Source organism: Paralichthys olivaceus, chromosome 17 (genome assembly GCF_024713975.1).
Source record: "Paralichthys olivaceus isolate ysfri-2021 chromosome 17, ASM2471397v2, whole genome shotgun sequence".
Lineage (NCBI taxonomy): Eukaryota > Metazoa > Chordata > Actinopteri > Pleuronectiformes > Paralichthyidae > Paralichthys > Paralichthys olivaceus.
This window is the reverse complement of record NC_091109.1, coordinates 2,665,796-2,693,663: the sequence shown is the minus strand read 5'-3', so window position 1 is coordinate 2,693,663 and position 27,868 is coordinate 2,665,796. Positions and strand designations below refer to the sequence as shown.

The following is a 27,868-nucleotide window of genomic DNA, read 5'->3' as shown; positions in this document are numbered from 1 at the left end:
GAGCTAGCCGGAGCTAGCAAGGTGCTAATCAACACGTGCTTTACATTTACGCATACGTATGTTTTTTATGTGTGCTTTTAAGAATAGAAATATTTAATTCACGCTGACGGTACCGGTGTGATTGTTGCAGCGGCTCGTCCCCCGCCAGGTGGCGGTGTTTTTCTGTTTGTAAGCTAGGCTACGTGCAGGCGCCTCTCTGAGCGCACAGCTGCGGGACCTGATCATTCAACCCTGGTGTGGAGGCAGAGACACTGTGGACTGGACCATCTGGTTTTTTTTAAAGGAATGCGCCTCCTGGATTTTAATCAACGCTTAAGTTGCCAATGCTTCCTCTGAATGCGATGGGCTGGTGTGCAGGTGAGCTTACGTGAGAACAGGCTTCCCCCTGCTCCGGTGCGACCACACATGGGAACCGAACCACACCGTGCCCCCATTTTTTACATTTTCACAGTTTGAACTCCGAGGACACCGAGGCATGCCGAGGGCCAGCATGACAGCGGTACGAGGAGCCCACTCACCCGGTGTCTCACCGAAACAGAACGGACACACGGCGCCGAGCCCCGCGCAGCCCGGCGCCAACTTTCCCGATCTCCCAGCGGGGAGCGCACCCGAAGACGCCCCGGTGTCTTCCACCGGCGAGCTGACCCAGACCTGGGTCCACTTCGCCAAGACGTTCGTTCTGATCTTCCCCATCTACGCCCTGGGCTATTTCGAGTTCAGCTTCAGTTGGCTGCTGATTGGACTTGTTGTGTTTTTCTGGTGGAGGAGGAACACAGGGGGGAAGCTCAGCAGACTCAGCCGGGCTCTGGCTTTCTTCGAGCAGGAGGAGAGAGGAGCCAAGCGGAGTCTGACGACCTCTGATTTACCACCATGGGTGAGTGAAACACAGCACAGGAGATCACGTCCACACACACACACACACACACACACACCTTAGACCTGAGCTGATCTCTGAGGTTTTTTTTTTCTGAACAATACTTTTGAGTTTCCAGGAATAAAAAACAATCAGGTGTCAGAAGCAGGAGGAGCAGGGATGAGCTGTAAAGCTGCGATGGAGCAGCTGTGCCTCCCAGCAGTGACATTACACTGAGCCCCAGTCTAAATACAGCAGGGTACAATGGTGAACCAGACACCACACTGGAAAAGAAACATGCCCACAGGGTCCCTGTTATTTTGGGATGCACACACTGCTATCTCCCTTGTAGTGCACTCACTCTATTATTATTACTGTAACACTATCCTGGCAGAAAGTGTTAGATAACACTGGGGCTCTTGACTTTTCCTTGTCAGGGTTAATAGTTTAGTTGTTAGGATTTAGCCTGGGACCCACTCATGGGCCCTCAGCAGCCCCTGTATATTAATGAATGGAGAACATAGGTTGCGTTAATGAAGTGGTACCCAAACAGAAAACATACATTGATTTGGAGCAGAGCTAAACAATTGTTATAGTTATATATTAATAAATGCATCTAGTCCCCTGAATAGAGTTTATACAATGATTATAAAATATTAATTTATATTCTATCGATCCATCCTCAGTAAACCTTTACTTGAATTGATTGTACTCTATTTTATTTTTCTGTGCAGTGTGTTTCCTTCTGGGGAGTGAAAATGGAAAGATTTCTTTTTGCTAAAACCTTGTTATATCGACTCAGGGGCCCAGTTTGTTGAGATTGAATTCAATCGAATGGCGTCCAAGGGCAAAATACAGCTTGACAACTGCAAATTTCAGTGAGCTCCAAGTCTCAGCTGCTCAACTTATCAAACTATAAATACAATACTTTTTATATCGGACTCACCCCAGAGTCACAGCTCAACTGGGTTGGGATGTTCAGTGCAGTCTCATGTTTTGAGAACTGCTAAAAGCTTATTCTGCTGACACATGGTCGTGGAGGATGCATTGAGGCTATTAAATTGGGGAGTGGTGGAGCTCGATGGGGGGAGAACAAGCGTATCCCACTCAAGGGAAAGAGGCATCATTACAGGGACTCAGTCCACCCCCTGCTCAGAGTCTGTGGTTTATAAGAGAAACAGTGAGTCAAGCACTACTTTAAATATATCACATCTGCTGCCAGTAGCTTTGCATCCATCACATCACAGGAAATTACATGACAACATCCAGGGGGCGTCACAGTGATTGATCAGTTAGTTTGCTTCAGACTGACAGGCTGAGAACGTACCAGTCCTGTCATCGCGGGGGAGATTTTACCAGTTAGACTCATCACTTCTAAATCTTGGCTCGGGCCAGTTTCTCCCCACTAGAGAAATGAATCTCGGCAGAGATGGCATTGCTTTCACAAAACCTTTTTTAGCGCCCTGCACACTTTCCCGAACGTCTGCTGCCAAATCCTCAGTGGTATTCACAAAGAGTGAGTCTCTGGCTGACTGGGGATAAGGTGTTTTAGTTTAATGTTGCATGGGAATGAAAATGAAAACAATGCACATATTCTCACAAGCTGTTGTTACGTTCATTTAATTTACAACACTTGTCTGCTTGACCTTTACCAAGCATTGAAACAGCTCTTTATACAGTGCAGTGCACTCCCATGGTCACAAACCAATAAAGTGTAGTGCCACAGATACTATGAAGATGACAATGATAGAGATGTTAAATCAAGTATATGTTTTAATACTGAGGCGTTAGTTACTGTCTTTTAAGAAGCCAATATGCTGTTGTTCAAACTCCGCTGGATTTCAGTTAAGTGAAAGCTTTTTTTGTCTGGAGGAGTCAGATTGTCTGAATTGCACTCGGCCTCTCAGTGCACCTCTGTCACAGTGACTTGTAGGCAGAAGTTTTAGAGGTAAGTATTGTGTGTCTTAAAAAGAGATACTACTGTCCATGTCAGCTAAATCAAACTGTCTCTGCCTCGTTAGTTCATGGATCTGTTTTTTCGGAGCTTCATTAAGTATTTAAATGTTTGTTTCTATACTTTTTGTGCTGATTATAGGGAGTTTTAACTCGACTTGACATAAACCTAAATTACTCTTTGTTATACCAGCACAGTAACGATGGCTGTGTCGGAATAAAAAAGATGCTTTGCTTCCATTTTTCACTTCACAGCTTTTTCTCGGGCAGCACTTAACACATAACACCTCCTCCTGGGTAAACCCTCCATCGCTTCACCCACATTTTCTGAATAGGGTCAATGTGTCAGGTGCGATAAAGAAGCTCTGCCAGTGTCTCGTCCAGTGAACTGTTTTATTTTCACCTCAGAACTGAACCATGGGTCTGATTCTGTCATATTATCTTGAACTTTGTGTTCCCCCGTCTCCTTTATCCCGTCAATGCTTCAGCCACACTTTGACGTAAATGCTGGATAAGCGCTTTAGCAGGCTCCATGAGGAGAAGTGCTGTCCCTTGTAGCTGTCGCACCAAGTGTCATATCTCACCAGCGCTCCGGCGGGCTGCATCACTTCATCTTGCAGCTGAGATGAAGAAGTAAACGCCTCGAATTCGTTGTGATGGAGAGGCAGCTTTGTTTATCTGTCATTTATTAAGGGTGTGGTTGGACACCTTTGTGCTCCTTATCAACTTAATTCAGGGCATTTGCTTTTGCTCATGTTAAAGCAATGCCTGATTTACTTTGTCTGTTCACAGTGATTAGTGAAAAGTCCAGCTCAGTAAAATTCCCTTCAACCCAATATTGTTGGCCTGATAACACAAATAACAGGAGTGCACCTTCCTCACACTCAACATGTGAGGAGATAGATTCTATACTTTTGTTCATCTAGTGTCAGTTATCTTACATCAGTTAACACAAAATGATGGTCACAGACAATCCAGATTCCTGCTCCATCCGTCATCATTGCAAGATATCTTAATTTGACTTTGCTCTAGCGCCAGCATGTGGTTGTCTCAACAACTACTGGATGGATGAAACTTGGATGAACCTTTAATACCTCAGTCCCACACATACTTTGATTTATGACTTACTAATAACTGTTGTTATTCTATTTAGCTATACTTTGTGTTCAGTGCTGATTAGCAAAATGTTGCTGCACGACATGTTAGCATTGTCACTGCAAGCATGCTTGTATTAGCTCAAAGCAGCGGTGTGTGAAATTACAGCATCAGAGAGCTGCTGGTGGGGCTGCAATTTATCTTCATCTGTATGGCTCGTCTCACGGTAAAAATACATCATGTCATATTTGGATAGGTAATTTAATGGCCACTACAAATATTACAGATTCAAACAGCTTTAAAATGCACTCAAAAATAAGATTTTGCACTGTATGATTCAAGAGCAATTTGAAAGAAATTGAGAAGAAAGAGAAGAACACACTACACATTCAGTCCAGTGCAAACAGTTAATAACACATCGACCTTCTTGTTTTCATCTGGTCGATTCTGGTACCTTGGCATCTGGTATTACAGGCAATGATTTTCTATGAAGTCTTAATTGTGTATGCTGAAAATGAAAACAGGATCTCACACATATGAGTGCAGGTTAATAACTGCAGGCTTTCACACATGAACTTTAAACATATCATTTAGAGTCAGATTCCAGTGGGAAAAAATATCACCATAAAGATAACATGTGAAAAATACTGCGTTATCAGACGTATTGAAAGTAACACATCTGCTCTGTTTCTCCGTCGTAGGTGCACTTCCCAGACGTGGAGCGAGTGGAGTGGCTCAACAAGGTAAAGAATTGAGCGGCTGTCTCTTGCATTTGTTTGCTTGAATGAAAACCGGAGAAAATGGGACGTGTGCTGCCCCCCTGCTCTCTCTCCTCCTCCCACTGGGGCTGTGAACGTTGCCACGTTTCTATGGCACAGCAAAGTGCATTAACCCTTGTTAGTCCCCATGGCAACAACCTGGATGTAAATTTCAGAGCTCTCTTGAGTGTGCAGGCATCAAAATTTCATTTGTTCTTCTCGTGTGAGTCTGACAAGATTTTAACTAAATACTTGAATTTTGAATATTTGAGTGTATCTGTATCATTCACGGTGTGAGAGATGCATCTGTAAGATGTGATGGAAACAGCCTAAGGAGGGTGAAGTTGATGTCGTGATGTTCATATCCCGTACAGCATCATACAATGTCATAAAGTGCACATACGTGTACATGTCCTTAAGTGTAACTCCATTATGCAAAGGGAACCAGTTTTTAGACCATCAACATCAGAACTCTACTGTAATTTATCTTTGAAGTTGATTCCTCTTCCTGTTTCCCCTCAGACAGTGAAACAGATGTGGCCCTATATCTGCCAGTTTGTGGAGAAGCTGTTCCTCGAGACGATCGAGCCGGCGGTGAAGGAGTCCAACGCCCACCTCAGCACCTTGTGCTTCAGCAAAATCGACATAGGAGAAAAAGTGAGCACCCCTCAGCGTTCCTGCACTGTGCTCCTGGGCACTCACACTGAGCACACGTTGTTCCAGCGGCAAAAACAGACTACGAGCAGCAGGTGCCGTTGGGACAGCTGGCGAGGGTGTGTGGGAGCTCGAATGTGGACATACGTACACGCTGATACATGTGCTTGTTTCATAAATAGTTTCCATGTGGGGTCAGGAGAGGGGTCGACCTTGTGCTAACCACGTGGGCATTTTGGAGGGGTGGGGGTGTTGTTGGTGTGGTGTTGATGGATTGGAGGACTGCGGCGACTGTAATGGTTTGTTTCTATTGCGGTGTAGCCACTGAGGGTCAACGGGGTCAAGGTTTATACAGAGAATGTGGATAAGCGACAGATCATCATGGATCTACAGATAAGGTGAGCCAATCAGATCCATGTTTAAATCCTGTGTGTGTGTGTGTGTATCATTATGCAAACTGTTGTCCTGGAGACACCTACTGTTGTGATAACTTCCACCGAGGTACTTTGGCAGGTGTTTATATGTCACTGCAGTTAGGTCAGAATGTCGTATGATCCCATTTTAAGATGGTTTCTAGTTTAATCTCTTTAGCATCTCTCTGATTCTGGTTTAAAATCCTTTGGATTTTGATTTCGAATGGTATATAAACGTCAGTTAATTCACTTACTTTATGCATCTGTGTGGCAAATTTAATTCCACTTCACTTATCTGTTCATATTATTATGATGTAATTCTTTCCCTTTGTTCTTCTTTGTATTTTATCTAATTTTTTTAGAGTATTATAGTTTGTATGATAACCTGTATAAGGTGCAATACAAATAAAGTTTGATTGATTTATTGATGCGGTATAGTGGCGGTGAATAAACACAAAAAATAGTCTACAATTGGGTTTTAATCATTTCAAAGGTCTGGAAAACAACAAGCGTAACAGGATTAAATGACTGAATGAGCCTCTGGAGGAAAACGCTGTGATGCGTGTTAGTGTTTGTTCAGCAGGAGCTTTCAAACAACTCCATAAAGATAATGAACAAAACATCAAATCCTCATGATGTCTAAATGTACAAAGTGTCACTAAAGACTTTTTTTTTGTCGCTCAGCTTTGTTGGTAACACGGAGATTGATGTGGACATCAAACGTTACTACTGCAAAGCTGGAATCAAGAGCATCCAGGTGAGGACGTTTGCTTTTGTCTGACTTGTTTCACATCCTCACACAGGTTCGATTTCTCTGCAAAAACAACAAGAAGCACTGAATGTACAAAAGATTACTCCAGGTAGAGGTCTGTCTGAACAGGAGCTATTTTTCCTTTCGTAAAACATTATTTTATAACATTTCTTAATGCTGAAAGCTTTTAGGGTTTAATTGTATATTTAATCATTCTCTGGTCTGAATAAGTAAATGAAACCTTGGACCTCCGCAGATGGAGGAATTTGTGTATTCAGACTCTCGCCAGTCATGAAATAATACAATTCGTAACTTCAAGCAGACAAATAATCATGTAACGCATCTGTGGGTGGACATCTGTTATGAAATGTTCTACAGAGCTGTTTCCTGACAATATTTAGCCTTGATCCCCTTTGATATTAAAAAACGTCTCCTTGTTCTGTTAGTCGCTGTGAGCAGTTCAACCAAAATTACATTTTTCAGTAATTAGATTCATAACTTGCGACATTTCTGTGTCACTACGTGAAGATCATTAGACTTGTTGAGTTGTGTACTTAATCTCAGATGTTTCCAGCAGTTTTTAACCAGAGAGAAATCTGTTGGTTTAATCAAGTTAAAGTTCGGTTTCATTTTGTCGCCTGTCAGTGGCGTCATATCCTGAATTTTCATGTATCATAAGATAAATGAATCCTTGATTAAGCCACATGGGGCAAATTCAGTTATTGCAGTAAGTACAGACTACAGGGAAAAAAAAAGAGAATAGAACTGGAGTAGCACTCGTATCTCTGCAAAGGCCCAACAGTCCCCTTAAATCAAATCAAGCTGCACCAAGTTGCACACAGTCATATATCAGTGCCATAAATATGCTTTATTTTTTTAATCTAGATCCATCCATCTCACAATGTTAAAGTAAGTGGGAAAGAAAATCCTGGATCTATCCTCTGATCTAAACCCAGAGTGAGTCCTCCCACCAGGTTTTGTGGAAAGCTGTGCAGTTGTAATTGTGTAATTCTGCTAACTAATAGAGAAACAGAAACAACCGCTGATGAGAACATAACCCCTTGAGAGAGGTTATAAAATAGAGCAATATAAGAACAATTAGATGCTTAAATGTTAAGAAGTGCAAATGCACCTGACAATCTAGTGACTGAGCAGCGTCTGGGTAACAGATTTTTAACATAACTCTGCTTTTATCTGTTTTTTACTGGTGTTAATCACCTGGTTTGTTTGTCTGGAGGAAGTGAGCTCTGCAGATAATTCAGCTCTTATTAAAAACCTGTCCTTTTGTGTGTTTCTGATGGGGTGAAACATCGCCGTGTCTCCTTGTTAGATCTTGTCCCTTGGAGACATTTGTTGCACACTGGCCTCATTATGTTTCTCAGGCAGACCTACATATCTCTGCAGCTCATTAACACTAATACATCCGTCCCCATCGAGCAGGTCTACGTTACACAGAGCTAACAAGGCTTAGATTACTGACGACTTTGTGAGGAGTGCGGTCAATCAATGCATTAAGTATTGTGGTGGAAAGTTTTCTCAAGATGTGAACCGAAGAGTTTCTCAGACCGCAGTTGTCTTTGGGTGTTAATAGAGCGCCTCAGAGGGTTTCACTCTCAGAATGAATGCTCATACAGTGTGATATACAGGAAACATAAGAGACGAGCATGAACACTGAACATCTTTAGTGTGGTTGACACAGGAAAACATCTGCCCTTGCTTCTGCAAAAAACAGATAAGGGTCAACAACAGGATCATGAACTTTGAGGTTGCATCAGAAACACTCAGAGCATTTGTTAGTTGAAGGTAAAAAAAGAAAATGTTCCATTCCAGTATCAACACGTTGTGTGGCCCCACTCCTCATCAACAAGCCTGTTTAACCTGCAAACAAATTATTTAGGATTGATTTCAAGTTGTCGTCATTTTTCTATTGTAAACAAATCCATTGATTGAGACCCATCTGTTTCTGTGATTCCCTGCTCGTCCGTTGTTTGTGTGGAGAACTCTGACTTAAAGACGCTATTAGTCCTTCAGACAGTTTTGTCAATACAACGATAAATTCACACTATAGCAGCATTTCCTGAAGCGGGAGGCGAGCATATCGTCCAGGTATCTCTGGGATGTAAAATTCGACATAAAGAGGAAACTAAAATGTCAGATTAGTGTGTGAATTCTTACACCCAGGTGAGGTTTATGTCTCAGTTCAAGGTAAGAAATTCTTACATTTTACAGATGACAAATTGACAGATGAGTTTTCCAGGTTTTAAACAATTCACATTTAGAATTAAAACATCCTCTTGTCCCCCACTGAGGATTAGAGCAGCTGTGTGGCGTCCTCATGACACATCCAGCGCTTCCAACACCGTAATCCTCGTAATTGTCATAATAAGTTATGGAGAAGGTGGACGATGACACGGGGCAGGTGTGAAGACAGGCTGCGATCGAGTTTCCAACCTGTCATGCGCTGCAGCTAACGGCTCCACCGCTGAGGAATGTCAAGGGCCAGGATGGTGTCAGTTCCCTTTAAGCTCTGTTGTTGTAAATATGTGCGTGCATGTGTGTTCCTCTTGTTTCCATAGATCCACGGCGTGTTGAGAGTGGTCATGGAGCCGTTGATTGGCGACATGCCTCTTGTCGGAGCTCTGTCTCTGTTCTTCCTCAAGAAGCCAGTAAGTACAGACGTCGATAGAAGGAAACCGCAGTTCACAGTGACACCTGAATAAATGCATGGTTCCAGTAAATGGATTGCATTTATACAGCACTTTTCTAGTCTTAGCAGTAATTCTAAGCACTTTACACTACGAGACACATTCACCCATTCTCACAGCCATTCACACACACTGACTATATCCTGTGTTTTTCTTTCACACATTCACACTCTGAGAAAAAAGCTGTTAACATATGGTTCAGGGTCTTCAGTGCTCAGTGGAGGAGCCGGGGATCAAATCAAGGACCTTCTGCACACGAGAGGATAATCAGGCAGATTATGAATCTGATCCAGTTCTCACGACTATCAGACATGTTTGATATTTACAATTCGAATTCCGGGAGGCTACTTTAGTATGAAAAAAAAAAACCAGATGCTTGTGTTTAGAACATTTGAGAATTCTCTAGCGCAGCAGGCATTAGTGGACGACCCTCTCGGCCCTTCTGAGGGAGATATTAAACTGAGATTTTAATATTATTTGGATATTAAAACACAAAACCAGGTATTTGAATATTCTCCAGCAGATAAAGGGGTGCAGCAGTCTGACACCAATTCTTTGTTATTATGTTATTTGACACAAGAAGAGCTTACTCAGCGTTTTTCCATCACAAAATGTCCTGGATGTCTTTTATCCCATCAGTGTTTTATTGCATCTCATAAAACTAATTGCTTGCTGGTTTCCTACTTTGCTTCTCTGAATAATGGACAAAAACTGGATTTCATAATTAAAATCAAAGCTGAATCACAGGATGTATTTTTTAACATTTCACAGTCTCACCTGCCAGTGGATTTTTTCGGAATATGCTATCGACAAACGATCCACATCACCTCACAGTGCATTTCACATTACCAGCTGCTTGCATAGCCAATATTTCTCAGTGCACATGCCATCAATATTTCTGTGGAAACCCCTGTGCAGAGCCACTGCTGCACAGCTTCAAAATGTTTGACCAGGATAAACCAAATGGGAGGACCCAGTGGAACTATGGCAGAGCTTTAAATAGCTGCAGATGAACTCAGCCCTACTTTGGCACATTTCACTGCACTCGGCAAAAACTCACGGTGAAGATGTAACTTTAGGAAACTGCAGGGAGAAAACAGCAGCTCTAGTTAGTAAATCGTGATGCAGTCCCACATGTATACATATATACACACACACACACACACTAATGCATCTAAATCTTCCTCCTGCTTCCAGTTGACATATATTAAACTAGCAACACTGTGTTCTGAGGAACCCCAGTAACTCACCGTCCCTACCTCAGGGTGCCATATTAGGTCTGATCCTGAGTACCAAAGGAAACATTTCCAGACCATGAGAGGTCTCAGCCTCATCTGCCTGAGAGGTTGCAGTAATGCGACTCAATGCAGTGTAAATAAAAAGACGTAACACACACTGTGAGAGATTTTATTGCTCCGGCACAGTTGAACAAACACTTTATGTGATGGATCATGAAGCCGAGTGGAAAGTGGAATTCGATTTTGATCGAGCAAAACATTTTGGGGAGTAATCATTTCAATCATTATAAAAAAAATCCCATATCTGCAATATTTGTGCCTTAAATTAAGGATTTCCTGCTTTTCTCTGTTGGATATCACTTCAAATCTAGGTTTTAAATGAACTGTCTAAATTATTTACAGTTTCAGTCGACTAATTGGTTTCCTCACTTATTATTTTAGACTCATTTACCACTAGGTTTATATTTGGGAGACACTAGTAACCATAAATACCCAAATACAACAAGGCAAATCAAGGGTGTGTCCTTCTACACCATTTCCCCACACACAGCCACAACTCCTCCGACATCACTCGCAGAGCTGCAGTGCTGCCCTCCTCCCTGCAGCGTTCAGTGCATGTGCTGCAGTGGAAGCAACGTGGGCTGAAAAGTAGGATGGAACAGGCTCATTAAGAAAATACTGCTCCTACAGCTCGGAGCATGCAGGAGCACATCAAAGCTTTACTGAGAGAGAGGCAGGATCTGTGTGTATATTCCAGGGACTCACACACCTCTTCTCTTCACCACATTCGACAAGTGAATCAAATTGCAGTTTCTTCACATATTCATCCCTGAATAAAAAAAGAAAATAAATCAGCACTGATGTTATAGTAAAGTCAGAGACTCCACCAGGCTTGCACCTGCTTGTATAAATATTTTAGTAAACAGACTATTGTGTTCATTTCCATGTACTTTCTCTCCTGTTGAATATATGAAGTGAGAAAACAGATGTTTTTCTGAGACACTGAGATAACCACCAGCTGGAATAAGCCCCACCTTTTCCCTTTAAATTATTAACAACAATATAGTAGGTTAAGTAGAGATTAAGTTTCCCCACAAAATAAGTGTTGATTTGTTTTGTTTTGCTGCAACTTGTGTAGAACTCTGCTGGTAATCAGTGGAGTTTGTTGGCCAGAGAACAAGAAGCCAAGTGATAAACGAATAGCACAGGACACAGGAAACAATAGCAGTAAATGTTGGGATGAATTTGTCATTCACACCTTCCACTGATCTGTTCTTATTTAGTTATATTGAAACTGAAACCGTCTGTGCTTAGTTTTATGGTTGTTTCTTGTTCTCAGGTTGGAAAAGAGATAACTAATTTCTTAATTTCAATGATTGAACAAAAAATCTTGTTCTTTTAGCTTCTGGACATAAACTGGACCGGCCTCACTAATCTCCTGGACATTCCAGGGCTCAAGTAAGTCAAGCTTTTCCTGCTCACTAACAATGTGCCTCTGTGTCATTGGTATGAGGTTTGTCACGTTTGGTTTCAGGAACCTGGACTCATGCCAACTTCATGCCATTAATCACGTTTACGTCGTTATTGTGTCATCATCATGTAGAATGTATTTAAGGTCATTTTAAAGAAATTGTACCTTTCAAATAATTATTCTCAAAGCCTATTTGGGGTTTTAGTGTAGGATAGAAGGAATCACTGATTCTAACATCTTTTAAAAAAGTGTGTATTTTCACTTGAGAGGGTCCGTTAACTGAGAAGATAATTACTCCAAATGTACTGAAAGTACTTTATGCTAAATAGTTGGTGTGGTTCCTGATGTGATCGATGCCTCAGGTCCTGCTCTCAGAGCGTGACCAGACTGCTGATTTAGGTTAACCTGTACTTCTTTTCATGTCAAGCACTTTACAAAAACGCTCTGAGATCAAGCATATTGTGATCTATTGTGTTACTTATATCCTTAATTTACCTTTAATAACCATATAAAGATAATGGCTTCATGGTCTAACTGGTCTGAAACAGGTCAAATCAAGAAAAGTGTTGTGAGACGATTGATTCTTGTTTACTTTGTCTTGCTCATGTTCAGTGTCTTCTCCCAGCAGGTTGTTGTGTTGTGCGAGCGGCGATTAAATGAGAGTTGATTAAAAGTTGCCAACAGCGCAACACAATTACTCGCTGCTGTCTTGAGAGGTTCATACATAATTTACGGCCCAAATAATGTGACACATGCGCAAGTGCTGCATGTGCTTTTCTGAGACTACGGCTGTGTGTCCTATACCCTGCTGGTGAGGACAGACACGTTGACACAGGCACGGCTCAGGGACCAGTCTCCCCTCAGCCCTTATGTTTGATTTCTTCCTGTGGGTGTAATGGATCCACGGCACTTGTGCAATGCAGCATGTGACTGTCTGTGTGTACATGTGCTTGTGCGCTTGGCCGTGTTGGCTGTGGAGGTTCCGGCTGCTGACGGACAACATCAGCTGCTGGCTCTGTTGCAGCTGATGTTGTCATCAGCAACATGTCTCACTTGTTTATTTACATGTTAGAATATGTCAGTACTGCTGAGTTGGGTTTAAAATCGGAATCAAAACAAGATTGAGTGTCTGCAGCCATGCTAGCAGCTCTGTGACACTGCCTGGATGTAGCAATGCTTAGAATGAAGATGCTAACACAATGAGTTTTAGCACATATATTTTTCTTAGGATAGCTAACATTGATTATTAATGCTAAAACGCCACTGTGATGTCACTCATTGGTTTGTGAGCTGCAGTTTTGAAGCCTCGTGTTCTTTTTCTCTAACACCATATTGTTTTTTGAAACCAGATGTAACCATATTTGGAAGAGAAGGACAGAGCAGACAATAAAGCATATCGTGCTTTATTGTCTATTTTACTCTAAATGGGACCATTATTAACGAAATGAACGTCATGCTGTATTGAAGAAGACTTGACCTGATGTTATAAATCAAGTGAGAAGTCATTTTCTCATAGACCTCTACAGAAACGGACTTCTTTTAAAACCAGTGGAGGGCGCTCTGCTGGTATTTGATAGAGTATAAGTTTCAGACACTTCCACATTGGCTTCACTTCCCGGACCTGGAGTCTACGCCTATTTATATGTACAATCTACGCACTGAACACAGTTGTTGTACGATGATGAGAATGTCGTTAGTTGTTTATTAGTCATGAAACTAAATATTGGCCTTATTAAACATTTTGATTCGATGACGCACCAGAGGAACAGTCAGGGGACGCCAAAGTGATCACAATTTATCCTAAGGGGGACATTGACGTTTGTACTAAGTGTCACAGCAGTTTATCCAATATTTATTTTGACATTTCATTTAAAAAAATTGTCGGTGATGGATGGTGGCGCTAGAGGAAAAGTTAGCAGACCCCAAAAGTAATCTAAAATGTACCCTCACTGTCAAGTCCTCCACCTCAGAGTCGTGGAGATATTCAAGTCTGGTGTGCCAGCACACAGACATCGCCATCCTATGAGCTGTGCCACCAGGATAGCTAAAACATTATTGCCTGTCAAAAATGATAGACATTTGTCTTTTGTTATTGGAATGTTTACCCCGGGGGTGCAGCAAGAGCTGATGCAGCAGGTTTACACCTTCGTTTCTGGACAGGAAAAAAAAGCCTTGGCTCTGATTAGAGTCATAATGTCTCTAATCGGCTCACAGAGAGGAGCCCACCGTTTCATCGGAGGATCAGCTGATGATTGATCAAATGAATGTTTCTCCTGACTCCAGACAAACACAGGTGGCTAAATTAAGTTCGTTTCATTGGAGTCTTTGTGAGAGGAGATGGTATCTCTGCGGCTTCAGTGTCGTGTCGTAGAGAGGCTGTAGGAAGCTTCTGTTTTTAAAAGAATGTTTGGTTTTGTCCTGAAGGGGCCTCTTATCAGCATTCTCACAAATTTATGATAAACAATCACATTACCTATATTACAGTAATAAATTCCAAGATTGGAACTTAAATATAGAAATCATAAATCCTGGAACTCGTTCACAATCTAGACCGTGTCACGGCTGCTGTCAAATTATCCCCCGCCGGCAATCCGGGTGGTTTGACATTTAGATCTCATCAATCTCATTTTAGTGTTTCTTGTAAGCAGAATGTTTTACATAATCAAACTCTGTGTTTGCTGGTGGACTCTGGATTTTCAGTCTGAATGGTTAGTTCTGGCCTTTTTAGCCTGTGATTGCTGCTGTGTATTATGAATTGACTGAAAGCGAAGAGGAAATTAGTGGGAGTTAGTTGTGAGCCTTGCAATCACAGAAATATTTATACACTGCTCCACAAGAGCTGAGAGCAATAACTATAAAATAAAACCCCACAATATCCATCTTCTTCAACTTCCTTTTTAATTACGCTAATAAATTAATTTGTAATCAGGTTATTTATGTGTGTGGTTCAAAGGTGAATGGAGGTTGAGGCTGCAGAGAGCTTCTACAACTATAGTCTGCTAAACTATGCCAGGTAGCCTTTGGCATTATCTCCTATTCGGGGAACCACATTGTTTACACCTGGTAAATCAGATCATGGTTTCAGGCTCTGGGCTCAGATGGGATTAGAGAAGATTTTGAAAAACGTAGGCTCCTTCAAGTCCCTTTTTAAGTAAGGGCTTTCATTCACTTGAGGATTAAGTCTTATCAGTCCCCTGCTTTAATCATCATTGACAAACTGGAGACATAAGATCCTATATCATTTAGGAAAATGATAAGGGTGTGTATAGAACCTGCACATGATAAATTTTGACTTGAATGACGCAAACAATCCATATTTCAAGTTTTAAAAATCAATAAAGATATATGATAAAAGATCGGATCATCAAAAGTATGTTTCCATTGCAAGAAACAGGAAAAAGAGGTTAAATTAATATGTCCATATGTTAGATTTAAGTATCCAGAAATCTGTTCTGGCAGTTTAATTTTAATTTTTTTTTCAAGTTCTTGTTGTTATTTCCCCCAAATTACCCATTTCTATTGCATAATCATTTTATATTCAGTAAAATGTTTAGTTAGCTCAGCTTTGGCCAAGTATGCATTTTACTGTGTTTTGATTTTCTACAACTGCAATGCTTGAACCACTGTAAGTGCATGTTCTTGGTTTGGAGAGCCTCACTGGAACACATGGGCTGGAGTAGCTCTGATCACTCCAAAGACAATCTCAGGATCACTTCCATTTGGTGTCTCAGGCAGTTTGTGAACTCTTTAGATTAGAACATCCAGTTCAATATATACGGAAGAGTTGTTCTGTAAACACAACGATTGTTTTTCAAAGCGCGGCCCGATACCATGCTCTGACCTCACTGTCATTATTGTTGCGTGGTGTTGAATCATTAGAGGATCACATAGACATTCACAGGTTTCTTGGTGAGCAGCAGCAACATGCTTGGACCAACTCCAGTTTTCCTACTATCTTCTCACATGCAAAACAGAAATGTACTGCACTAAACTGAGATTAAAGGAGAATATTTATTACCCAAGGGCACCCTTACTGTCTTTTAAATAATTCATTGCTTTATTCTGTTTATCTCTCTTTCCCCACTTCTCTCCACCCTTCCCTCTTTCTCCACAGTGGCCTCTCTGACAGTCTCATTCAAGATATAATCTACAGTTATTTAGTTTTACCCAACCGTGTCACCATCCCTCTGGTCGGGGATGTGGAACTCGCCAAGCTGCGCTTCCCTATGCCAAAGGTACTAATGCAGTTTTTAAAATGCCTCCAATTAACTCCAGTATGTTTATAATGGCTCTTCTAACTGTCCATGTTCATATACTCAGCTGTAAAACATCCAGGGAATTCATGGTTACTGGCTTTAAGCCTTGATTGGTTCTGTGTGCTTTACTTTTTAATCATAAAATTGTTTTCAGGGATTCGAAGTAAACGCTCAGCCTTAAAACAGAACGAAACTAAAACAACAAAAAGCATGTCAAGGCTGTAGCGCTGCTGTCTGTATCCATGGCAACAGCATACAGACTTCCGCATGTGCCAGTGCGAGCAGTGTCCTCATTGGGGTTAAACAATTTCTACTCATTAAAGTGGAGCCACGTTAGTTGAATAATTGATTGAGAATTAATAAATGTTAACAATTATTCTTCTTTATACTTTATTAGGCAACTATAGATAAAATATCTAAATAAATAGGTAAATGTACAGTATAAACACAAGGAAATAATATACAGTGCACAGTGTAAAGTGAAAATATGAGCATCTGCTTTTGTCTCTGTTATATGTTTTCATATTGAAGTTTATTGAATTTCAATGTAATGTTTTTGTGAGATTCAGACAAAAAACAAACCAGGTTCTGTGATTTTATAGACTAAACATTTAATTGCTTAATGAAGTAAATGGTTTAACAGATCAGTTAACAATTGAAATAAATGATTATAGCAGCCCTAGTCCGATGTTGGTACATGTACATACACACTAGTCTTTAGTGAAAGTTACAGTGTAATGTAATTAGAAACTGATCTAACTTTAATCACAAACATCTAACTCTGGAAACAAGCCACACTTTCCTCTCACTCTGCCTCACACAATCGTTCCGAGCACTCTAGGTAATGTCACATATTATCAACTCTGACTCCACTGTGGCCTCCAAGTGTCACATGCTGCTATTTCCGAGTCGCTCCCCATTAACGCTGTGCTCCGCACGTGTCCACAGGGAGTCCTGAGGATCCACTTCTTGGAGGCTCAGGATCTGGAAGGGAAGGATAAATTTCTGGGAGGGCTGATCAAGGGCAAATCCGACCCTTACGGCATCGTGCATATTGGCAACCAGCAGTTCCGGAGCAAAACGGTCAAGGAGAGCCTCCATCCCAAATGGAATGAAGTTTACGAGGTGACAGGTTTGAGCAGCGGTGGACATTAATAACATCGTAGTTTTATTTCAAGTTCTTTCAATTCGTTACAGAAGATATATAATCCGTCTATTGATTGATTATTTAACGTTGTGTTCGTCAGGCACTGGTTTACGAGTACTCAGGTCAACATCTTGAGATCGAGCTGTTTGATGAAGATCCGGACAAAGACGACTTCCTGGGAAGGTGAGTCTCTCTCATTTTTGCTCTGATCCTGTCACACGTATATCAGAAGAAACATAGTCTGTACGAACAAGCTTTCTTTGTTGTCTACCAGCTAACAGGCAAGCTACGGATCTGGTATATTGTTACCTATTAATGTTGAAACCTTGGGCGGATTGTCGAAGGTATCTCTGCCTACATCAATTAAAGTGAAGTAGAGATGTTGTTCCACAGGCTCAAGGGCAAAAAAAAGATTATTTTATCCCAAGGCTGTAACACAACACCCAGTGCTGGCCACACAAGGCAGTCAATCAATACCTGGACTCACTCTGTTTGGATTAATAGGTGTCATTTGTCTTTTTAGTGTTTGCCATTCAAATTTGAGTAATAATGTCCCGTTATTCACAGCCTCATGATCGATATGACTGAGCTACACAAAGAACAGAAGGTTGATGAGGTGAGACACTTTCAGTGCCCATTTTATATTGTCCCTTTGATTAGAAGTTGTTGAGAGTTCCATGAAATCTGCTTATTCACCTTCCTTGTCCAGAGTTGTATGAGAAGATTGATTCCCTTTTGTGCATATGTAAATAAATATAAAGCTACAGCCAGCAGCCGGTTGCCTTAGCTCAGCTGAAGACTGAAATGGTGAAACACAACCTGGCTCTGTCCAAAGATGACAAACTCAGCCTTCCAGCTGCTCTAAAGCAGCTTTCAGACATACACTTAGCTGTATGTGAGAATGCAAATGTCAGACCCAGTTGTTCCGGACTTTTTGCAGAACTTTTCCTGCCATCACCTGGTAAATAATCCAGAACATTCACAACGAGTCAGTGGGCGGATGACTGATGTCTAAAAACATCTCCACAAGCATGTCTGTTTTTTTCACGGATGAAAGAATCTGGATATAATGTATATATTAGAATTGGTATATGAGTTTTAGAGGTCAATCTTGTCATCGAACTCTCCATAGGAAAGCAAATACATGAATTTCCCTAAAGGTTGAACTCTTTTATTCCAGTGGTTTGACCTGGAAGAAGCTCCCACGGGGAAGCTCCACTTAAAACTGGAGTGGCTGTCTCTGCTCTCCACTACTGAGAAGTTGGACCAGGTAAAATAACATGTTTATAATGAATCGTGCTTAACCAGGACAGTAGAAGACGTCTGTCATCACTTGTCCTGTCCTTCTCCTCCAATCAGGTGTTGCGGAGTGTGCGGGCAGACAGAAGCCTGGCCAATGACGGGCTGTCGTCAGCACTGCTGGTGGTCTATCTGGACTCAGCAAAGAACCTCCCAGTAAGAGACTGCATTCTTTATTTTGACATTGGCAATGTTGTCCGGAAACTGTAGCTTAATGTACTTCTTCTAGCACTGACATATAATTGTTCTCCTCCCAAAACAAACACACACACACACACACACACACACACACACACACTGAACCATTTTAGTAAGACATTCCAGTGTAGCACTCTTTAAAAACGGATTATTGATGAATGTGTAGCAATGCCCCACTCTCCTGTCACCATACTGTTTCATGCTTTGTGACACTTCATCACATTTGCTTTTTATGTTCTCTGTAATTTGTTTTTCACAGTTAACAACACAACCAGGCTCGATTTTTTTCATTATTTTCTTCATTATCCTTAATACAGCAAACCTAGTCTGAAAAGAACCAGTGCATTATGGTTGTAGCCTGTTGTACCACATGGCTCTTTAGTTAAATGAATGAGTCATTACTTGTCAAAGATTCTGTCTCATATAAAATAATATGAGAACCGTGAATCTTTATAACCTCAATCTTCAGGAGCCCAGAAAACCGTGTGCTAAACTATGTTCTTCCAATAAGGTTTAAAGTGCTGTCATTGCATTAAAGGTCATAAAGAGTCTGGAGTCCTTCGGTTTAATATCTAATTTTGATATGACACTTGTTGCCAATGTCAGTCCTCATAACTCTTTATTCTCTTTGCCTCTTCATCCAAGAGTGTCTTCACAGGCAGCTTAGGCTGTGGAAACTTGAGTGAGAGGAGAGCATCTGGCCTCGTCTTTTGCGAGAGCAATACTTCAGCGTATAGAACAATATTTGTGAGTCCTCCAGAGCGTTTGCATCGTGACGGTGTTAGCATTAGCAGTGTGCAATGATGTGGATTGAACAGTAACAGGTGTTTTTAAAACCTGTATCTTGGAGCATGTGTTAGCTGCACGACTGTAAACGTCTAATGAAAGTTTCTCGTAGTTTCCAATAACTATTAACAAGAAGCAGACAATCAAACCGAAGACTCAGGTCTAGTTGATCTATGCCTGATTGTTACGCAGATGCATTTTTTTTGGGCAAATTCTCAAGCTTAATTCAAGGCTAAATATCAGATATGTACAGTAAGATCCTGCTTACAGAGCGAATCATTTTCTCTGTCTGTATGAGCTCATTAAAACATTTCCACTGTGGCATAGAGTGTTTATCAAGATGGACGACTTGCCAGCTGCCTAAAAGTGAAGCCAAATCATCTGGATCGCCCTCTGGTGGCAGGTTGCAGTTCAGGTCATATACTCCGCCTCCTCCATGTAAGTGGATGGGACCAACCTAAATAGTCAAAGTACACGTCAAATAAACTTTTCAGAAAGCTTTTATCTGTCATTTTATGTAGTTATCATCACACTGCTAAATCTAGTTGTTACGACATACGCAACTAGATTTAGCAGTGTGAGCTTCCTGCAGCAGCAACAACACCATCCCTCACTCTCCTTTTCATCTTTTACCCACATCATACATGTTTTAATTCTAATTATTTCTGGGTTTGTCTCACGCCTCTTCTTCACCATGCCAAATCAGTCTCGTCCTACTAACTGTGGGTGTGATTTTCTCCCCAAATCTCCTTGTGGCTTAAAGAGCAACCTGTCAGATTTCACCTATGACGGGTTGAAGCAACTGTCAGTCTTTAAGGCCCTGAAGGTAATGTGGGAAAATTGGATGGCATGTGCACATTGTACACCCTGTGTCTCTCCTGTGTTGGCCCTCAAGCACCATCTGATGTCACGTGATTGTGAAACAAGCAATGTGCATGAAGGTGGATGGTTGTACCTTCTGTCGTGTGTCTTGTTTGTGCTGTACACCTCTTTCTTTCTTTCTTCATGTGGATGTGCATGCAAGAGTTTAATGTTGCACTCAAGTGTTACTTAACTCAAAGGGCAATTATCAGTCTTTAATCTTTTTATGGTTGATTGAAACTGTCAATTCTTAAGCATATTTAAACAGACACTGTTACACTGGTCCCTCAGTTTTGACGCACTAGAGGTCGATAAGTTTTCAACAGGACACATACAGAGCAACACACTCTGCGTTACTACAAGCTAGAGTTAACAAAGAATGTTTCTTTGTTCGGTCTGTTAACCACTGTTGTAATCAATTGATCAATCAGACTTTATTTGTGTAGCACTTCTCATACAAACAATAAAACACAAATTGCTTTACAGAATAAGATCGCCTAAAATAATACCGCCAGGGAAAAACAAACTAGGACTGAAAAAATGCTGCCGTAAATCTCAGAAATTTAAAATGAGGAAACGGCAAAGGCAGCTAAACAAAGAAAAATATAGGGATCAAATATTAAAAGAGGTCAGAAAAGATCAAGATAAAATAATAGTAGTGTTAAATAAGACATGTTTGAAAAACTGTACAATTCTAATAAAATAGAATACAATGATGCGTCTGTGAAACTGTCAAAACTTGACAGATAAATAAGTATAGTCCAATAAAAACTCCATGTAAATGTAGGTTTTGAGTTTGTCATTTAAAAAAATCCACATTCTGTGTTGCCCTCAGGTTTCAGGGTGGCTGTGTCAGGGGCGAGAACAATAGTGATACAAATATCCCTCACTGTGGGTTTTTCAACCATGATTTCCCTGTTAAGTAAAGTGATAATATTACAAGCTAATACGTCAGCTGTTCATTATCAAGCACAGCCTCAGGTTACACAAACCCTTACTCAGAAATCAACTGCTGCATTGTTCCAGGTGGCACGAGTCGTCTGTTGCTGTTAACGTTTCCAGGAAGTCTCCAGCATCCCATTGTCACACACTCGGTGACACTCCCTCTGTGGAACCCGCCGCAGCATCGTGTGTCAGTTTTATTTGGTGTTACGGGGCAAATGAAGTGCAAACACTTTCCTTCCCCTCAGTCTGTCTGTACCGAGGACATGTTTGGAAATCTAAAATGCTGCTTAAATGTGGCAAAGTCTCCTTGTGGGTCTGACATCAGAACAGAGATTCAGAGAACATTGGGAAATATTGTGGATGAACACGTCTCTATCATTGAGAGTGAATTCACAATGAGGTGGACACCAGTGTGAGCTTCAGTCCAACATATGGGTCTCTTCCCTAAAAATGAAAAGACAAATCTTCACTAAAAACTTTTGTACTGTTGCATTTTAAATTAAATTGATAACATAGATACTTGGCATTAGGCTCCATATAAATTGATCTCTGTATAAGTAACTGCCAGGAAACCCTTTTACAGCCTTGAGTTTAATTAGCCTCCATGTTGGTCCTTAGATTAAACATCTGATTGGCAGCATTTGACCTGGGGCCATTCGCCCAGGGCTAATCAAACTGTCATGGGTCATTTTTTTTCCTCCAGGGAAAACATTTAACTGGCTTCTCGAAAATGTAACCTGTCCCCTAACTATAAAGATCTTTTCCTATTGGTCCATATGATCATATTGGTGTGTTGATTTTTCTTTTACATATTTTAAATTCACACAGAATAAAATATTCAATTTAACCTTTCCATATGCATGATGTCTCCATGCTGTCAGCCACAGAATGCAGTATTACTCCTGCAGAGCTGTAAAACAGCAACAAACCAAAGGAAAACATGGTGAATGAAGTGTATTTATACAGCGGTTTCCAGTCATATCGACCACTCAAATCACTTTACTCAATCACTCAGACATTTACACAGTGTATCAATGCAGCACTTTTTGTATCACACACCTTTCTCACACTGTCAGCACAGCCAGGGGCAATTTAATAGGCCAGTATCTTGCCTGAAGACACATTGGAATGCAGACTGAGATGCCAGGTATCGAACCACCGACCTTTTGAATAGTGGATGACACAACCACCTCGCATAGCTCAATAATAAAATAATCTTTCATTAATGGAATATAACAACATTAAAACCGTATATAATAATAATAATAAATGATACATTTCATTTATGTAACACATTTCAAAACAGTTATAAAGTGCTTCATAGGAAGACAATAAATAACACAAAAGTAGAAATAAGATATATAAACAGTTCAGATCAAATTAAACAAAAAAGGTTTCTGGAAGAAGAATGTTTTGAGGTGTTCACATCGATGCCTGTATTGATATAAGCAATTCATTCAAATAAACAAACAACACGGATTAAATCAAGAAGCATTTTCTAGTTGAATTATGTTCTGAGGTACCTACCAGTGTAAATAAAGCAATTTATAAGAGAATAAAATGAGTAAAGTGAACAAACAACACACTGACTCTGCCAAACACCTTAACAGGGGAGAAAAAAATGAGAAACCCTCAGACGGAGCTCAAGAAGCAACACAGCAATGTTTCCTCCTTGTATTTAGCAGCCCATGTCTACAATGTGCAGCTTCATTCTAAAGTTGATGAGAAATAAAGTCAGTTTAAGCGCTACCCTCCAGTGGAAGAATGGGTTTTCAAGTAGTCTCCATCCATTGTCACAGCCCCTGGCTTATAGATGTGTAGGGTATTATTATTCTGTAAGCAATACTGAATAATACTTAGCTGTCAGAACTCGGTGCACTAAAATTAGACTGCAGAGGAGACACAACTTGGCATGTTAGCCTCTCCGCCTGCAGCCCTGCCTGTCATGAGGGTAGTCGACTGTGTTCACCATCGAGTGCTCGATAAAGACTCACAACAAGCTCATGTTTGAGTTTGGGTGTAATTACTTTGTGTGTCGGTGATGGTTCTTCATCGCGGAGAGTCAGCTCACACGCCCATGTCTCTGTTTCTCCAGCAGGCTGGGAAGAAGAGCAGCTCCGAGCCCAGCCCATACGTCCAGTTCACTGTTGGACACAAGTCACAGGAGAGTAAGGTGAGTCATAGAGTCCATTACTGTTATTACATTGTCCAATTTGTCCCGGCTTTGTTCTCCTGAAATGATTTATCAGTCTGCAATTTGAGGTTATGAGACAAGGAGAAAAAGTTCACTTGTGCTGGGGATTTTTTAAGTTGTAGAAAGTATTTGGACGACCAAGACATGAATACATGATGACCAAAAGCTCCATTGATCGATTTCTCTGGAATAGTGTTTTTTAATTAGCCGCTCTAAGTGTCCAATTAACCACTAACAAACCTTTCTGTCCATAAAGATCCGCTACAAGACCAAGGAGCCTCTGTGGGAAGATTGTCTCTCATTCCTCGTCCACAATCCCAGGAGGCAGGAGCTGGAAGTGGAGGTAATCCTGCATAACGACTCATGACAGCATGTATTTTTCATAAGCACGCGCTCCAAAGAGTGGGAGGAGCTGACGAGCTGATGTTTCTTCTTCCTCAACACACAGGTAAAGGATGACAAGCACAAATGCACGCTGGGTAACTTGACGGTGCCTTTGAGCAGCCTCTTGGTGGAGGAGGACATGACGCTGACTCAGTGCTTTCCGCTCAAGAACTCGGGGCCCAGCTCCACCATCAAACTGAAAATGGCTCTAAGGGTAAAAATGCTTTGCCTGTTTGTGTGTGTTTACTGTTATAGAACTTTATATTATATCAAAACATACGCAGCATGTTATTCCAAAACTTTTCCCGTCTCGAAATCCTTTAGATCCTGTCCCTTGAGAAACAGGTTTCCTCCGACCAGCCGTCCTCCGTTCGGGTGAGGAAATCCAGCGTGCCGCTGCCACAGCCACAGCCGACCACGGCCCCCATCCAAAGACGCTCGACCTCAGACTCCCCGCTGCCTCCGCCCACACCTCCCCCACCCCCTGTGAACACTTCCACCCTCACCCTGCAGCACAGGGACGGCGAGCCGTACGCCGCCAGTCCTCGTCGCAGCGTCTCCAACCTGAGCACCTGCATGTCGAGTTCCCAGAAACACCTGCCTCACAACGAGTCCACACCGAGCCTGGCCTCGGATATCTCTCTGCCCTTCGCCACGTTGGAGCTGCAGCAACGGCTTCGTCAGCTGCAGAAGTAAAAAAGCAAAAAGGATCTATTATTTTTATATTTGTTTCCAACCAAACGTCTTCTTGCTTTTACTGACCCCATTTCAGAGATTTTCATACTTCATTTTAAATCGTTTCACCTTGATTCATTCATGTATCTGTTTTCATACTTTCTCGACCTTTCAAACAATCCGTCTATCTCCGCATTCATTGACTTGTGTGCTGTATAAATTCAGTTGCAGTGTCTTGACTTGACCCTGACTGTCTCTGGTGTGGTTGCAGCGGCTCGGCCGTTGGCCAGCACCCCCTGGGTGAGGTCCAGCTGACTGTTCAACACAACTCCCAGAGGAACAAGCTCATTGTGGTGGTGCACGCCTCCCGGTGAGGTCCACAGCTGACTGCCACTGAATGTAAAACTGTGTTTTGCTGTGAAGCATTAAGAGTCTCCAGAGTGTAGTTTGAAAGACTGTTTTTGTCCTTGATTTTTGGCTGAAGTCTCAAGTCATTGTGATTCGTGGGTCGAGACTCTTCAACAAGCCGACCATCATGCTTCAGTGTGGAAATATACAGCGCATTTAACATACATCAATAACCAGAGCAACATGTGCCTGGCAACATGTGAGTGAATCATTTTTGTCCTGTGTGTCCTCAGTAACCTGATAGCCTTCACCAAAGATGGCTCCGATCCCTTCATCCGGCTATATCTGCTGCCTGACAAGAGCCGGACTGGGAGGAGGAAGACCAGCACGATGAAGAGGACCCTTAACCCTGTTTACGATCAAACGTGGGTTTAGAGAGTATCACTTCCTTAATAATCCTGTCTGTGCATATTTGTAATATAAGAATTATTGTTATTATTGGTTTGATGAGTGTGGTTGTTTCTCTGCGTTCTGAAATCTTTATACTGTATTTTTTATGAATTTCTAGTTTTAGAACTTGTGAATACATTCGACAGCTGACTCTGTTTTCATAGACCTTTAAAGCTCATTTGGTATCTTAAGGATGTAAGAGTTGTAAGACTGCACTTAGAAGTTGCAGTCATGGAATATTTTCTAGTATGTCAACAATTTTCTCAGTAATAAATATTTGATCGCAGCGTTAAATGTCTGCAGCAAAGCTTTGCCCTCTCTGAGCAAAGATACAGTCAGACCAGAAGCAGATTGGATTCTGTCTCCAATTTCAGAAACACTTTGAGGGATATTCTGCCAATTTGGTCACAGTGACCTCATTTTAAAATGTGAACGTGTTCTATCACCAATAGGGAATTTCATTACATTTGGCACAAACATTCACTCAGACTCAGGGATGAGCTGATTAGAATTTGTTATTGGTTTGCAGTTGAGTAATAAAGCTCCAAAGATTTATGTTTTATGTCCTGTTATTCTTTTTTTTTTATTAAGTATTTCAATTTGAGTAACTATGGTGTCATAAAATGTTTGTGTACACGTTTGTGTTTTTATAGGTTTGAGTTTAGTGTATCTATGGTGGAGCTGCACAAGAGAACTCTGGATGTCGCAGTGAAGAACGGAGGAAGCATCCTGTCCAAACACAAAGGGCTCTTAGGAAAGGTAAACTTCCTCTTCTGTTTCCATCCAACTTCTCTAGCAACAGAGCTGGACCCAACTTCTCTAGTAACCTAATTTATTTCTTACTTTTTATTAAAAATTGCAGGTGTTGGTAGATTTAGGTGGGGAGGATGTAGCAAGAGGATGGAAGCAATGGTAAACTTTATCTCTTCTCCTGTATATAATTGAGTCAATTCTTCAACCAATGATAAGCCTGTTCCATCGCTTAAATATTAAATTGTATTGTGTTTTCTTGCAGGTATAGTTTAAGTGAAGACGGATCATCATCTCAAGTCATAACAAGCATTCAAGACCCTCTCCTCACATTGTGAAACCATGTTTCTGCTGTAGTGTAGTGATCTTGTTAATCCAAGGGCACATTATTTTTATTTTTCATATAATTTACAGGATGTTTTTTCAGCATGTTTGTTTATGAACATTCTCTATAAATATTTCATGAGTGATGATTTGAAGATATTTTCACATATTGTAATGAAACTCACAAACTGACACGCCTCTATTGTCAGTGTTTTATGTAAATATAACGTTGCTAATACAGTTACAAGGACTGGCAGGGGTTTTCATAACGTTATGTTTCCTTAAAGGAAATGATGTGGAAATCCGTCAAAACTGTTTTTGCTTTTTGTCCGTAGTTTTATTTAAATGGGACAAATTTGTCGTGTGAGAAAACTCTTTCCAAAGGAACAGAATCAATCACAAAAGTAGCAGTTTTGACTTTTATATATATTTTTTGTCATGAAGTGTTATTTGATTGTTTATCTCTTATCCGTCTTTATGCTTGATTACAAACATGGAATGCAGATATGCAAAGAATTAAAAAAAAAAAAAGATTGCTCTGTGTATTTTAAGAGGACTTTGTGCAATACTGTTTGTTTGAGATATACTGAGGAGCTGGTGGCATCTTAGGGCTATGAACAAGTTCTGTATAATACGAATGAAGGATACTTGAAAAATACTTTGATTGTTGTTCAAACAAAATGAGCAAACTGAGACAATGATTTTCATTTTCTGAGCCGGGCTGACTGATGTTAATGTTTTGCCACGCAGTTGTAACTGTTTGTTGGAGCTTTTAAATGTTTTCTTGTTCTCTATCCTGTGCCTTAAAAACCCACTATGTAATTTATTGGCCTTCTTAATTTCATTATTCTGAATGACTGGTGCCTCATGGCTTTTGAAGAATAAACCGTTTCTCTTCTGAAAACCGTCTCACCAGTTTTTACACGTTTGGTGTCATGAAATATTCCCACATTAGATGTAAATATATAGATGTTTACTGAAGGTTGAGTCCCTCTGGTGAAATAACACATTTCATTGATCTTTGAGAGTGAAGAGAAGTAAGCAGGTAAACAAACAGTCCTTACAGATGCTTCTTCAAATGTTAATTCAATGTGGACAATGTGAAAGTGGATTTTAGTTATTCAAGGTCTGCTTTGGATCATTGTCTTGATGTAGCCTATTTTCACTGTCAGGTTCTCAATAGAAACTCGATAGGAAGCCACACAACCACAAAGCTTCTGTCATCTTTTAAATTCTGATTCAAAACGTGCACATGACACAATTTTCCTGTTTTTTGTTTGTTTGTGAAATAGTGACGATGCATTCAAATTTATTTTTAATGCATTTTTGTTGCAGGAGTGATATGATCTTTATTTTCACT

General features: G+C 40.9%; 1 protein-coding gene across 13 annotated transcripts; it reads left to right on the top strand.

Moving 5' to 3' along the window:
• The first annotated feature begins 156 nt into the window (after positions 1-156).
• Positions 157-27,412, top strand: esyt2b (extended synaptotagmin-like protein 2b). Of its 13 annotated transcripts, none has more exons than XM_069512797.1 (25): positions 157-874; positions 4,603-4,644; positions 5,182-5,316; positions 5,635-5,711; positions 6,411-6,483; positions 9,054-9,143; positions 11,823-11,878; positions 16,006-16,126; positions 17,096-17,272; positions 17,395-17,477; positions 17,862-17,910; positions 18,475-18,564; positions 18,654-18,749; positions 19,437-19,538; positions 19,905-20,015; positions 20,341-20,403; positions 23,482-23,556; positions 23,834-23,920; positions 24,026-24,175; positions 24,286-24,653; positions 24,908-25,006; positions 25,278-25,409; positions 26,088-26,193; positions 26,297-26,346; positions 26,450-27,412. In XM_069512797.1, exons 1-25 carry the CDS (start codon positions 476-478, stop codon positions 26,520-26,522), a joined length of 2,904 nt encoding a protein of 967 aa, XP_069368898.1. In that variant the 5' UTR covers positions 157-475; the 3' UTR covers positions 26,523-27,412. The 13 variants fall into 13 exon arrangements, with proteins under 13 accessions (XP_069368898.1, XP_069368897.1, XP_069368901.1 ...); XM_069512796.1 differs by having other exon boundaries at positions 23,479-23,556; XM_069512800.1 differs by lacking the exon at positions 19,437-19,538 and having other exon boundaries at positions 23,479-23,556.
• The last annotated feature ends 456 nt before the right edge of the window (positions 27,413-27,868 follow it).